This window comes from Dermochelys coriacea, chromosome 8 (genome assembly GCF_009764565.3).
Source record: "Dermochelys coriacea isolate rDerCor1 chromosome 8, rDerCor1.pri.v4, whole genome shotgun sequence".
NCBI lineage: Eukaryota > Metazoa > Chordata > Testudines > Dermochelyidae > Dermochelys > Dermochelys coriacea.
The window spans coordinates 24,939,231-24,953,377 of NC_050075.1; the positions used below are offsets into that span (position 1 = coordinate 24,939,231).

At 37.9% G+C, this 14,147-nt stretch overlaps 1 protein-coding gene across 4 annotated transcripts in view; it reads left to right on the forward strand.

The window, feature by feature from the left end:
- The first annotated feature begins 2,182 nt into the window (after window positions 1–2,182).
- GABRG2 (gamma-aminobutyric acid type A receptor subunit gamma2) overlaps window positions 2,183–14,147 on the forward strand; it is a 94,889-nt gene continuing 82,924 nt past the window's right edge. The window contains exons 1-2 of one of the 4 annotated variants that reach the window (XM_043490870.1): window positions 2,183–2,188; window positions 4,413–4,514. In XM_043490870.1, the coding sequence (XP_043346805.1) occupies window positions 4,417–4,514 (98 nt within the window). In that variant the 5' untranslated portion in view covers window positions 2,183–2,188; window positions 4,413–4,416. Of the gene's footprint in view, window positions 2,189–3,843; window positions 4,515–14,147 lie in introns of those variants that run through there. The other 3 variants (XM_038414625.2, XM_043490871.1, XM_038414626.2) reach the window with 3 other exon arrangements.

Here is a 14,147-nt window from a genome sequence, read left to right on the forward strand (position 1 = left end):
ATGTAGTAATTTGCAACATATGACCCAGCAATCGGTATGAATATAAATGTATAAATCCTGACAGTTGCAGTGGTGTTCAGGAAGAATTGATCTAATGAGCTTTTTGCAGGACCTAGAAATCCTGTCCATTAAGAAGTGGATAATCATCTCAGAACTGAGATTTTAATCTCGCTCCACTGGATATATTTTCTATTCAGTTCACATGTTCACAGTTCACATAGCTCCTCTGAAAGCTAATCAGTGTTTTGAATATGGACTGAAAGGAGACTAGACCCATAGATCTGATTGTGGGCTCCACTTTCCAGTCTCTTATTCTGACAAGTCCAATTCTGAAGTTTCTTCACGGTCAAACTCATCAGAGCACACACATACACAAAAACAAACAACTATCGATATTTTGAAACCCTCTCTTCTTTGCTTTGAATTTGTTTTTATAAAATATCATATGATTTTAAGATAAGTTAGAAGTTTAATTTCAATTATGCTGTTTCTGTATTTTGATATTAGTTTATCCCACTCATGAGCAGTGAATTTTAGTTATTGGGGGAAACAAAAGACATGGATTCTATTCCCAATTTGCATACTGCTATATGCTCTGTGTCATTTGTAAAGTCATTTAACCCCTCTATGCCATTTTCCCCTATATAAAATAGGGGTAATTATATTTTCCCAACTGTTTCATTTGCTTTGAGATTCTCAGAGGAAAGTAATAATAAAATTAAATAATAATAATAACAATTAAACTTTCTTGGAAAATATCATGCAATTACTAGATATTTGTATAGGTTTATAGAATCTGGAAGGATTCTGACGCATTGGGAGTTAGGCACCTAATCTGCATTAGCATTTTGGAAAATGGGACTTAGGTTCATAGATCACTAAGGCACTTTAAAAATTGTACTTTTGGTCTAAGTCTGAATGAACAATTTTTTTATCATAGTTACCTACCTGTGTAATTATTACATCTTCATTTTCAGAAGATATACATAAATGCAGTCATAAAAAATGTGCAGTCATCATATGTTCAATTGAAAAGTTCAATGCCATGTTCATATGGGGTGGGAGGGTGGCGTTAATTTCTCATACATACTGGAGCTTGCGGAAAAAAAATACACAAAATTAGACTAAATCACAGCCTGGCTGTGAATTTGGTCCTTCATGTTAATTTAATAAGATCTTATTAAAACTTCACAGTCTACTTCCAGCACATCTGCCAGCAACAGAAGAAGGCCACATTTCCTTCGGCAATATGAATATAAACGGCAAATAGCCTCCTAGAATTAGCTAGCAGCAGATGCTACATTACCTGTTACCGGGACCAAATAAACAACCTGTTTGCAGAAAAAGTTGTCTATACAACCAGAAACTAGAGCACTAAAAACATGTGAAAGGCCAGGTACTCAATAGCTAGCATCTCCTTAATTGCAGGAACAGTTTTTCTTTCATAATTATGTGCCCCCACATTTTCTACTGCTTTCATACCCAGATATTGATTAATGGTTGTGGTCAAGTACTTTCATGTCTGAGTGACCTCAGCTGGGGACTCCAGGAATGGAGAAGAGGGGGGAATTTGCTGCTAATTAGTTGTGCCTTCATGGACGCCCAGGCACAAAACCAGGTGGAGTTGGGGTAAAAAAATTGTCCCTAAAATCACTCAAAGTATATAGCCACCCCAAAGTTACAAATTTATTTTAAAAAATAGACTTGATACATTTTTAATGCATGTTATGCTATTAGAGCCATCAAAAGTATTGTAATATTGTGCCACAATATGGATGAAATGTAAAACTAATGTACTATCCATTGGGGTAATAGCCATTGAAGGGTAAGTTTCATTCATGCACTAGAGGTTTGCTTGGGCAGGATAGAAGGTGCGGGGAAGTGTCAGGGACACAGTTATACTTCCCTGATTCTAAGGGCCAGTCCTGTCTCTGACAAGACACAGCTGCTGCCAGGCTGCTCTAAATTGTGCAACTTACATAGGATCCTTAATGGACTGTAAGCCAGTGGAGGATTAGTATAGCACTGCTCCTCAATTGCCGAACATGCCCTCTCTTCTGGAAAGGTGAGGCAGAGTTGCAGCAGGTCATTTACACCAGCTGGGGTTTTGTCCTCCAATAGGGGAATTCTCTGCTGGCCTCACTGTTTCCCATTGAACAGTCTGTTAATTGACACTGGGGAAAAAAAGGTGAGGGGTGCCTTATAAATGTGATGGGCCACATTCATAGGTGTGGCTGAGCTCTATTCAGCGTAGCAGCCAATGGGTAGGACAATGATGGCTGAACACCGCCTTTATATCCCCTGGTTTCCTAGGACAACCAGAGGCCAGTTTGGCTCTCAACCTAAGGGCTGCTCTAAATTACTCTCAAAGGCAGAATTCCCAAAAGGCTGTACTGACAGCTGAGTAGATGGAATGCAGCTGTGCTCTGGCCCAGGATCTAGCATACCAGAGGTCCATTGCAGTAGTTCAACAGCAGTCTGGGAACGCTTTAATGCTAGGGATATTCCTCATGGGCCAGATTTGGCCAGTTTACAATCCTTTATTCTACCAGAGAGGAACAAAGGCACTGTGAATTGGGTTTCAAATATAAATATGTATAATATATACGTATTGAGATACTGACAGATTTGATAGCATAATTTGCAGCATTTCATCTCAGAACTGGCTGCAGGACACTGGTGGGTGAAATGATTCTTATAGGTGTAGGGCCTAAACATGATCTCACTTATTTTAGTATAAATCAGGAGTATTTCCACTGAAGTCATCAAGTTACAGTGGTTTTAGGAATCATAACCATAATTTGTAAATCAATGATAAACATAGGATCTAGGTGTTAGATATAAGTTTTTGAGGCACCATAGCCTGAGGCTACATCGGAGTCAGGATATTTTTATGCACTCAGAGTGGCTAAACTCGTTCTTTATTTATGTAGTCATATTTGGGGGAGTTAGAAGCAAAATTGGCTTCCAGGGGTTGGATCTGGGTTTTTGAGGCTTTGTTACACCAAAATGTGTCAATATCTGTAATTTTAGGTACACTTGGATTAGCTAGATTTATTCTCTATTTAGCAGTGGGATTGGGGGGCGGGCTCTCGAAATTGGCATTTTCCAGCAGGATCCAGATGCCAGATCTAAGTATCTTGGCTGGAATTAAGATCCAGAAGTTTTTGCTTCATGAGGAACATCTCAACTTGTTCTCCGTCTAAGAAATGGAATTATCCTGATTTTTGTTCTTGTTGTGTATCCAATAAGGGCATCAAGACTTGTTCTCTGTTTAGGCAGTGGAATCTGGGGCCAAAACTTGGTAGGATCTGGCAGAATCCAGGTGCTAGATCGGGATTTTCATGGCATTCTTGCACTGGGATATGTTGTGGTCTCAATTTGTGTGTGTGGCGAAAAAGTATCTAGACTTATTGTCTCTTTGGGCAGTGGAATTTGGGAGGTTGGGGACACAAATTGGCAGGATCTGGCAAGGTCCAGCTTTTACACACACTCATTGTTCTTCACGCCTTTTTTTAGGGCATTTCCTGCATCTGTCTAGTCTGATTTTATTAGGGGGAGAGGAGATCAGATCCTTGCGAATTCTCCCTAATTCTATCACACACGAAACCATCTCATTCATAGCAACTCTACCAATGCTGCCTTCCCCATTTCCCGAGTTACTTAGCAACAACCATCCCTCCCCTCTTTCACTCCCCCCACCGTCCATCCTTTCTATTTTTTATCCTTTCCAATAATGATTTACAGGCTGTTAAAAGCAATGAAGATGCTCTGCATCATAGGGGACGCTTTTTCTTTCAACCTTCCTTTCTGTACTTGCCAGATCCTTCTTGCCTCCAAAATGAAAACCCGGGCTGCCTGCATATGTATAATCAAAGGTTAAAAAGCACCTCGGCTGACACCACGCATGTGTTAATCTGTGCTGCAGCAGTGTGCATCATTTCCACTTTGACCTCAGAGTTAATCTGCATTCAGGCAGAAGCTCCATTGCTTTATTCTTCCCCCCCCCCTTTTACTCCCCCTCCTTTCCCTTTCTCCTGTGCTGATGGATTGTGTTGTCTGTGTACCGGTGTCTGTGTTAGTATGTGCTTGTGTGTGAGTGTGCTTCTCCTTACCTTGCCTGCTTTTGTTGTGTGTATTCTCCCTCTCTCCCATCCTTTTCCTCCCAGTTATATTATTTCTCTAGATTTGGAAGCTGCCTAAACTGACTTTTTTTTATTGTAGCTGCAAAAGGCTTGGGCAGATCTAATTTCTGCCCCCTCTGAATATTAATTCCTGCAGTTGGATGCAATGTTTCATCCCACTGACCGGACCTCGTAGGGGGGTCGGGTGGGGTGGGAACCACCAACAAAATAAAAATAAAGAAGGAAAGGGACGGATCCATCTGCAACCAAGAGGAAAGGGGGGGGGAGAGAGATGAGTCCTCCAAATCCAACAAACCTGGGGAGCTTGAATCCTGCATTTTCTCTCAAAATGATGGTGTGGGCACTTGTGCTTCTCTCCCTCATCCAGTGGTAAGATGTGCTTTTCTGCTTGTTTGCTGAGGGTTGTGTGTGTGTGGGGGGGGATGAAGATACAATTTTCAAATGCACAGAGCTGTTGTGTGAATGCTGAAGGTTTAGAGAGCAACATTGCCTCCATCGATCTCCTTTGCTGCTGGGATCTTGTTATGTTTTATTGGCTTTACAATTCTTGCATCGAGAGGAATGGGGAGGCTAAGTGAAGGGTGGTACATGCCTGATTTTTCTGTGGAATTTGATGCCATGTTAAGGGAGCCTTTTCTCTTTGGTTTAAGGTTTGCTACAGTGCATGGAGTTATAATATAGCCGTGTTTTGTGAGCAGATTGTCACTGTATTCATCCTTGCTTCCTCCTAAGCAGTCACATCATGGCTGTGCTTGGGCTTGTATGTCTCCAAGACCCTGTATTTACACTTCTTCAGTACCAAGGTAACAAAAGCAGTGCAAGGAATCAGGACCAAGGACAGAGATCCACTTTCGTATGGAAATCTCTCTGGCTTAAGGAAGCCAGGACAGATCTGCATTTCTGTTATTGATGGTATTTGGAGCCAAGGCAGTCAGCAGTGGGATGTAGTATCAGGGTGTATGTTATCCATATAATCATTCATGTTAGGCAAATGTTTACACTGGCATGATAACGGGTGTATTCCTCACACATAGATACTGACGTGTACAGTACAGAAGACCTATGCTTGCTGTGTGTGTCTGTTGCATACATAAATGGAAATAGAAAACAAATATCTTAGTAATAGATGGGAAAAGAGGGGGAGTGTGTGTATAGAGAGGATATAAAGGGGGATCAGTATTGCTGCATTGCAAAGCATTATGCTGAACCAGGCATTCTTGTAAAAACTGTGGACTGTGCATTTAACAGATTAGGTGACAAAGTATCATTGCATTGCAAAGTACCTGGTCATTCATGGGCTGATAGAATATTCCCCACAGTCACATAAGGGCTCCTTTCTTTCATGTATTAATGCAGATAGTATCCCTTCCCCTTTATATTTTTAATAATATTGAAAAACAGATGGGCTTCTGTTTCACATGTACTTTCTCTTTTTAACCCCCACCCCCCATGTACTGCCATATTGAAAGCAGGCTATCATGATTTTAAATAGAAATCAGACTGAGCAGTTCCAATGGTTGGGTTTTTCTTTCCTAGGCAGAAAAGCGGTTGGTTTTCTCTGTGTAGGAAAACAAACAAACAAAAAATGTTTGCTGTAAGACTGAGCTTCACACAATCCCAGATGGAAAGTAATAGAAATAGAGCAAAGGTGTAATAGTGATGTGAAGCATCATGAGCCCATGAGGAAAAGCATTTTGTTTGTTTGTAAGGATGTGTAATGTTTCTTTGATTTCTTAAGGAATGTTTTACTATTACCATGAATAAAGCAATGAAAATGAACCTTTACAGCATTTAAAATTAAGAAACACCCTGAATAAATGTTGAGGCCTTCTTTTGAGGTGACCGTGTCCGTGTTTATATCTTTCCATGTGTGTCTTTCTTCTTCTTTACTGGAAAATGTGCACAGTTTACATACACACAGGGTTCCAGACTATGTTATCATCTTTCTTCAAGTAAAATAAAACCAGAAATTTTGTTTTAATTCCCTTTTCCCCATTCCTTTGTTCTTGCTGGTGGATTTTCTGAACCCATATTCTTGGAGATGAATTTCCTAATGAACTTTTAAAAGACTAAATAAAACTCTTTGAGATGTGAATTCATGATTTAAAATTACATCTGAAGACCCACCAAAAAGTGCTGTGTTTTGCTAATAACCAGTTGGTATTCAATATGGTCCCCGTCCCCTCACTGATCTCGTATTCTAGAGAGTAAATAACAGAGACATCTTAACTTTGATATTTTATTACATTCGTATTTGAAAAATAAAAGTAATAATCACTTCATTAAAATCTGTCAGCATAAAAGAGTAACTTTAATTCTAAATAAAGTTTAAGAAAGTTCTTTACTTCTATTGTGGAGACAATGTTCATATTAAAACATTAGTCTTGGAAGTACGTGGAGACATAGTCCTCAGTAGCAGTTATTCATAATAAGGTATGTCTAAGTGTCTAAGTATTTGTATGACATTCTAGTGACATTAACAACTCATTGGACTTTTTTTTTTGTCTGTCATTGCTTTATGTAGCTGTTGTTCTGAACCACTTGGAGATTATATCTCAGTTCAGCTAAGAATTTAAATAAGTTCTGAATGTAAAGCACATGACTTCATTGATTACTGTGGAAATGTAAAGTTAAATAAGTAAGTATTTGCAGGATCTGGCCCAAAATAATTAAGTACACAGAAAATATAGCTAAAAATTTTCTCATGAGGGTATTTCTTACTATGAATGCAAATAGCTGCATAAAACAAGTTGTGTGAATTGAAATTTCACTTGTTGCACTTTGTGGGCATTTAAAAGGTTTAAGAGAGACTTTTAGAATAATAAAGTAAGTTAAAGTTATTGGATGAAATTCCAGTCCCATTAACTTCAATGGGACCAGGAGTTCATTCATTGTCTCAAAACAAATGTTATGTTACAACACTGGACTACTTTACCACTACAGTTTAACAACATCTATTAGTTTAGATTTGTTTTGCACTTCTACAAAGCACATTCTTATGACCCTACACACTAACGTGTTAAGATATGCTTGTATACAGTTTCATGACATTCATAATTGTATTTCATATTCAGTTTGTCCTCTCATGTACACCTGTTTCACAGGCGTGGAACACCATTGACTTAAGTAGAGTTACTTTCACTACTGGAAAGTGAGACAAGAATCAGGCTCAGTGTTCATATTTCATATCAAATTTGTGCATTAAAATATTTGTTTTTGTAAATTTTTAAAAATGTCAATACTTGATATCAAATAGAACTGCTATTTTCACCAAAATTAACTGACTGTAGCTCTAGAAAGTTAAATGGATTAACAAATGATGATATATTTGATGTTCCTACAATAATTACATATTTGTTCCAGAGAGACACCATAGTGATGAGCACAAACATTTAATTAAACTCCTTGCACATGCAACTACAAGCCAATGTATATCGAATTACTGCAGCTATTGTCTGTGAATAAGTTTGCTCACTAATTTAGACCCTTATTCTGTTTGCATATTGTTCATGAGCAGCTTTTGAATTGTCACTATTCTTAGTTGTTGTAGAAATTGTTCATGTGAACAAATCTCAGCGTATTGGTCGTTTGTGAAATGCTGGACTTTGAATAGTCACTTTTTTTTTATTTGTGGTGTCAGATTGCTCACCTCATTACATGGTAATATTTCTGCTCTGTATCTGGATGGCTAAAGCAGGAAAATAACAAATGCTTAGTAGCAAATAATGAACAACAAATATTCATCATGCGTTGGTACAGAAATACTCTTGTTTACATGTGAATATGGATATTCATATGAACATGTTTCTCAAACATTAATATAAACAAAAACACATGAAAAGTGAGAATATAGCAAGTAAAAATGGGTGTGACTATTGTGGAACTGAACAGTCATTCAGAAACTGAGTAAATATTGCTGAACTTTGGTTTTGCAGTATTCACAGAGCTGTTCTGATTATGTGTTAGATTCTGATACTCTCTCAAATACCAATGAGCACTTTATTAATCAAAGGTCCTACTGAAGTCAGTGGGACCATTCATGGAGTAAGGTGCTACTCAGCAGGAGCAGGATATCAAGCTATGGCCCCATGACAAGGCACAGGATGAATCTTACTAACATAGAAAACTGAAGTGTAAGAAATTTCATGTTGTAAATGGCTACAGGAAAATTGATTTTTTTTTGTTAAACAATGTAGCTTTTTAGTATGATGATTGTTTAGATTATTGTGAAGCTTAGGGTTCTGACTGTCCAGAGTTGGTACAGCAGAGGGAGAGTAAGTGTGAGCTTCCCCATCCAACAAGTATTCTAGAGTTCGAGCATACCTGAGTTCAAGTGTTGTTTAGCTCTTCATGCCCATTCTTCCTTGGCCCTTCTGCTGAGACTTCTGGCAAGGGTTCTAGTTTGTGTCAATTTTGGTGATAGTTTGTTAGTTCATCTTTAACTGTTGATTCTGGTGTAGAGGGATCTGTGTTACTTTGGTCCCTTTTCTGCTTATACTCCATCCCAGCAGTTAAGACATACAGAGATATTCTTCTCACAATTCTCAGACTTGCATTCAGTGGATAGAAGAGGGTTCTCAATGGAGTGGATAGAGGTAGGAATTCACATACTTCTGGGCATAGAATGCTCATCCCAAGTGTGTGAGTCCCACAGCAATTAAATGCTAGACAAGTCCCCGCTTATGCCTCCGTGTCCAGCAAACAAGGGCTGGTGGCCTCCAGAGCTGATACAGCTTAAGCTAAAGATAGGGCTGTAACAAACTCATATCTTCTGCAAATTGGTCACATAGGAAGACATGTAGCACATCAACTAGAGTACTATATATGCACTCCTTGGGCTTTATTTCTTTGCTTTTGTTTCATATTGCTATCATTTCATATCTCTACCTATGTGCACAGGTATTATGGTGATGAGAATCCTCAGTTCTTAGATAGACAGTGTATTGTGCTCTGTATTAAAGCAACAAGAGTTTGTATTTAACTGTCCAATTATTCCTTTAGTAAACATTATTTAACACATTAACTAGAGTCTGCTGCAATCTGAATTTCTCTGTTCTCTCTCTGTAGTAAGAACCACTGTCTCACAAAATAGAGAATGATCATAGCTCTCTGGAGATGCTCTCATAATTCTTACACAACAGCTGCTCCAGACAGACAGACCAACAGTCCATGGTCAAAAGTGAGAGTGGCAGTAGAGAGTGCTTGAGTAGCTATTCCTAGCAGGATGGACGATGAAGGACTGTGGAGTTGCCATTTGAAAATAAATATATAAAATTGTTCACCTGGGCTTTATTTAAGATCATTCAATTTTCATGTCAGGTAGACTAGACAGTGCAGCATATTTTATGGACATTTATTACATTACCAGTTCCTTTGAACACAGATAGTGGGAATTGATTGCTCAGTTCCCATTCATTTCTAACGAGAACTGAACATCCTTATCCACTGGGTGACTGAAAATCTGCAATGGATACCATGGACCCAGTTCTCTCCTCACACTGGTGCTATACCCATTGAAGTCAGTGGGATCTCACAGGTATAACAGAGGAGAGTTTGGACAATATAGTATAATTTATTTTAGCTAGAGGTGTTTTCATAAATGGGAACATGGAAATAACATTAAGATACACTATAGATGGATGAAAATATGTAATCATAATACATTACATTGGACAAAGCATTTTCCTCAACTTATTTTTTTAACATACTTAAATATTCCTTTCTTTCTTTCACTCATTGTAGAAAGTTCTCAGTTTCTAGGTCAGAGAAATGATTTGGCACATTCACTCCTGGACAGAAGGCCAGCCTAGTGCCTATCATCTACTTAAATTCCACTTTTGCTAACAAAGTAGTTCTTAAATGGGACTTAAGCAATGCATAAGTCTTGTTTTACCCTCTGGAGATGAGAGAATTTCTCCACTAAAGTGCAGAACTTGCATTCTCTGAGTGAAAGTTGCAAATATGCATCCAATGAAGTGAGCTGTAGCTCACGAAAGCTTATGCTCAAATAAATTTGTTAGTCTCTAAGGTGCCACAAGTACTCCTTTTCTTTTTGCGAATACAGACTAACACGGCTGCTACTCTGAAACCTGTCAAATGTGGACAGTGAACAATATGTGACCTTAATAAAGAAAGATGCATGCTTATTTCTAAACAAAATATTCAAACAGGTTCAGTCTTATCCCCAAAGACATTAATGGGAAACCTCCCATTGACTTTCCAGGGAACAGGAATTGTGCTCATGGGTTCTAATTCAGAAGTGATTTGTAAAGTAGTATAAAATTGCTCATTTATACTTATTTATATTTCCTTACATCTAATTACATCCACTTGCTGAGGGGAGGGGGGATATAAGAGTCAAAATTCTTGTAATTTATATGCTGAAGACCCAGAAGAATGCACAAGAAGGTGTAAGATAAGATACTTCCAACAACACTCTGTAACTTGTTTTTCTTACTGTGCTCCTTTGTTCTGGCCCCTTGGCACATGTGTTACAGCATGTCAGATTCACTGCGACAAATTCAGATGTGATATAAGGTGTGAACTGGAGCAATAAATTACAAGTTGTACATGTGAATCTAAATGTAACTAAGAACCTGGTCCAGCAAAGCACTGGAACTTGGGAAACCTGGATTATATTCCTAGTTCTGCCACTGACCTGCCGGGTGCAATTGGGCCACTTTCCCCTCTCAGTACATATGTAAAATGAGGATAATGATACTGACCTCCTTTATAAAATTCTTTGAATATGACTATATAAGAGATAAATATTATTAATTGTTATTTATTATTGTTATTATTTATTATATTCTTAACTATAAGTCAATGAGACATAAAGTTAAGTGTATGCTTCCATGCTGTAGTGGATCAGTCCTTAGACACATTTAGAATCACACACACAATTTTAAAGTTAATGGGACAGATTTTGAAGTCAATGGGATTAATTACATGCTTAATGTTCAGCGTGAGATTCCATTTTTTGCTGTATCATGACATAAGTAACGAACTAAATATAATGGAGTTTAAGTAAGTCCAGGGGGGTCTAAATTGGGGGTAACATGTACATTGGTGGTGTCAGAAGATGTAAGTTACACCAATTTTAAAACCCTCTAAATTTAATTACTCATTTAGGTGAACTTCTGGCTCCACTGAAGTGAATAGGAGCTTTGTCAGTAGGCCCAGGATTTCACCAATGATGTCCAGAAATAACTTGCCTCAGATTTATTGTTCAAATCAAAATACAATTAGCCAGAAGCTGGAGGGTCTGTCTTCTTTGAAAATGCGAAAATAATATTGTTGACTTTTCAGAACTCTATAGTAAGCAGTAAGATGCTAAATCAGTAAGAAAAATCTTTTCCTTTGAGTGGAGAGTGATTAGCTAGCTATATAAAGCCTACCATGTTTTGACCAATTCTGAAAATATAGAAATATAAGTAATACAGGAGAAAACAGCATTTGGGGCCATTTTTAAAGATTTCTGCTCAAGAACACAAGCGTGTTCTAACTGGTGGAGAAAGTAAACAAAGAAAACAGAGGTGGTGTTGGTAGGTTGTAAACCATTTGTCACTAGAGTCTATAACTTGGGAGTGTGGTAAAAATAGAAGACGGATCATCATATATCACTGATCATTTATTTATTTGTTTTTTTTAGAAAGCATAAGAAGAGAGTATCTGGGCACCCTTGATTATCTTTTAAAAATGTACCAAATAAATAAACAAACTTGTCAGTTTCTCAAGATCAAATCAAGTAAGGCAGTGATAGCAGAAGCATAATAGAAATTAACCAACTTTACAAAAACATAGGTGATTATCACACTTACCTGAGGTTTTATAGGGGTCTCTGTTGGAATTGTTTCTGTTCTGTGATGTGTATTTTCAAAGAGATGGCAAAGGTGAATAGAACTTGAAATAGGAACCTTTTAATATCAAAATAATAAGTAAATTATATATATGAGTAAATAGCCAATGCTTGTATGCGCAAATTTGATATTTCCATATGTACATAGCCACTTAGGTGTTTTGAAGGCATATATATAGTGGCTATTTGGACATAAGTTAGGCATGTCCAAATGAAAGTACATGCCTAACTGTGAAAATCTGGCCTTTATCTGAGAAAAGTAAATATTACTTTTAAATAAGGCATAATCTCTTTTATATATGGACAGTATAAAACTAAGGACTCTATTCAAACACATGGAAGGGAGAAGAAACCCCTTAAGAAAGACAAGGAGAACTGGGAACATTTGAAATGAATATTGGAGGGGGAAGATATATTTTTTATGCTTATCGTAGGCCTGTTCATATGAAATTGCTAGTCTTGTACGAAGTTGTGATTTTTTTTTATTGGACCTCATCTTGGACTTCAGCACAAATCCTTGAGTTGAAAGGCTGGCAATTCGCTGAGCAATTTATCATCTTAACCTTTATGAACTTTCCATGCTTTACAAAAGAAATATCTGTGGTACTGTAAACCTATGTAGAGAAACACATTTTAAAGGGCAACTCATGCTTACCCTAAATAACCCCTCTGAAATAGTGCAGTGTTTCTTAGGAATCAGTAGAAACTCAGAACATGATTTTTTTTCTCAAAAATGATTCAATGTTATATTTTTGGAATATAAATAGCATGTTCTGGTCATATGAGGCTTTTGTTAATCTGCATCAGGATATCTTCAGAAATAAATGGATGTCTGTGCACCCTGGCAGATTGAGGATTAACTACTAAATTGCATTTCCAGTTGACCGATCCTTTAGCAAAATGTTCCTTATAAAATCTTGCAAACAATGAGAGAGAGACAGAGCATAATTAATGGCGGGTTTTATATATGTATATAGTGATATATATATATAAGAACACCTCATTAAGAAGTAATCAACATTTTATAATAAACACTTACTGTTGTACTTTTAGGGCCCTGATTCACTGTGCTGCACACATCTGACAAGAGATGTGTCAAAATAAGTGTGTAAGTCAAAGTAAACATAAGTTATTTCCATTTTTGTACTTCTGTGGGTTCCCATCATGAAAAAGAGAGGTAATTCATTTTCAGGTGCTCTTTAGAAAAAGAGGTGCTATCTTCTAAAAAGAAAGAAATGATAAAGGTCCAAATCCCTTCCTGTACATGGTAACTTGCAGAAGCAGTGCAACAAAAGGGAGGGGGAAAAAGTATCTGGGTCTGGAGGAGATGTTGGTGCTGGTGGGACGCAATTGTTCATTCTCTTCTCACCTTCCTTTTCCTCTAATCTTCTCCCGCCTTTTCACTTCCCTCTTTAGCTCTCACTCTCTCTTTGACATACTTATTATATCTCTCTATTAAATGTACTCATAGTTCTATCTCTCCACCTTGTTCTTTTTTGTCCCTCTCCAACTCTGACACAACCTGGTGTTCCCCTGTTCTACAAAAATGGTGAGAAGTAGTATGGCCACCAGCTGGTAGTCAGTAGCCACCTGCATATGATGGTGATGGTGTTGGAGGTGTACCACTTGTAGGCTCAGAACTTGCAACAATGCCCAGTTGGATCTGATTCTATGTGCAGGGAAAGGCTAGTTTGAGTGGGGAGAGGTATCCTGAAGGGCAGGGTGGCAGCACTATTGTAAGACAACTCTGGGGTTGTGGGGGGAAGGGGGCCTTAGGTGCATGTCACACTGCATTGACTGTCACGGTCAACAGCACAGTTTACTAGTGGATCTTTCCAATGGCCACTGCTATTATTAATTATTATTATTATTATTATTTATAGAATGTGCTTTCCAAAGAGTTAAGAAGGATAGCCCCTGCTTTAAGGAGCTCACAATCTAAAGACTAACAAGTAGGCAGAGGTCAGGGGAACAGGAAATACAACAGACAGTGTATATACAAGTCAACTTGCAGACAGCAGTAGTGAGTTTTTAAGAGAGACTTAAATGTATACAAAGTAAGGGCCTTGCGGATAGGGTGACCAGATAGCAAGTGTGAAAAATTGGGACGGGGGTGAGGGGTAAGAGGAGCACATATAAAAAAA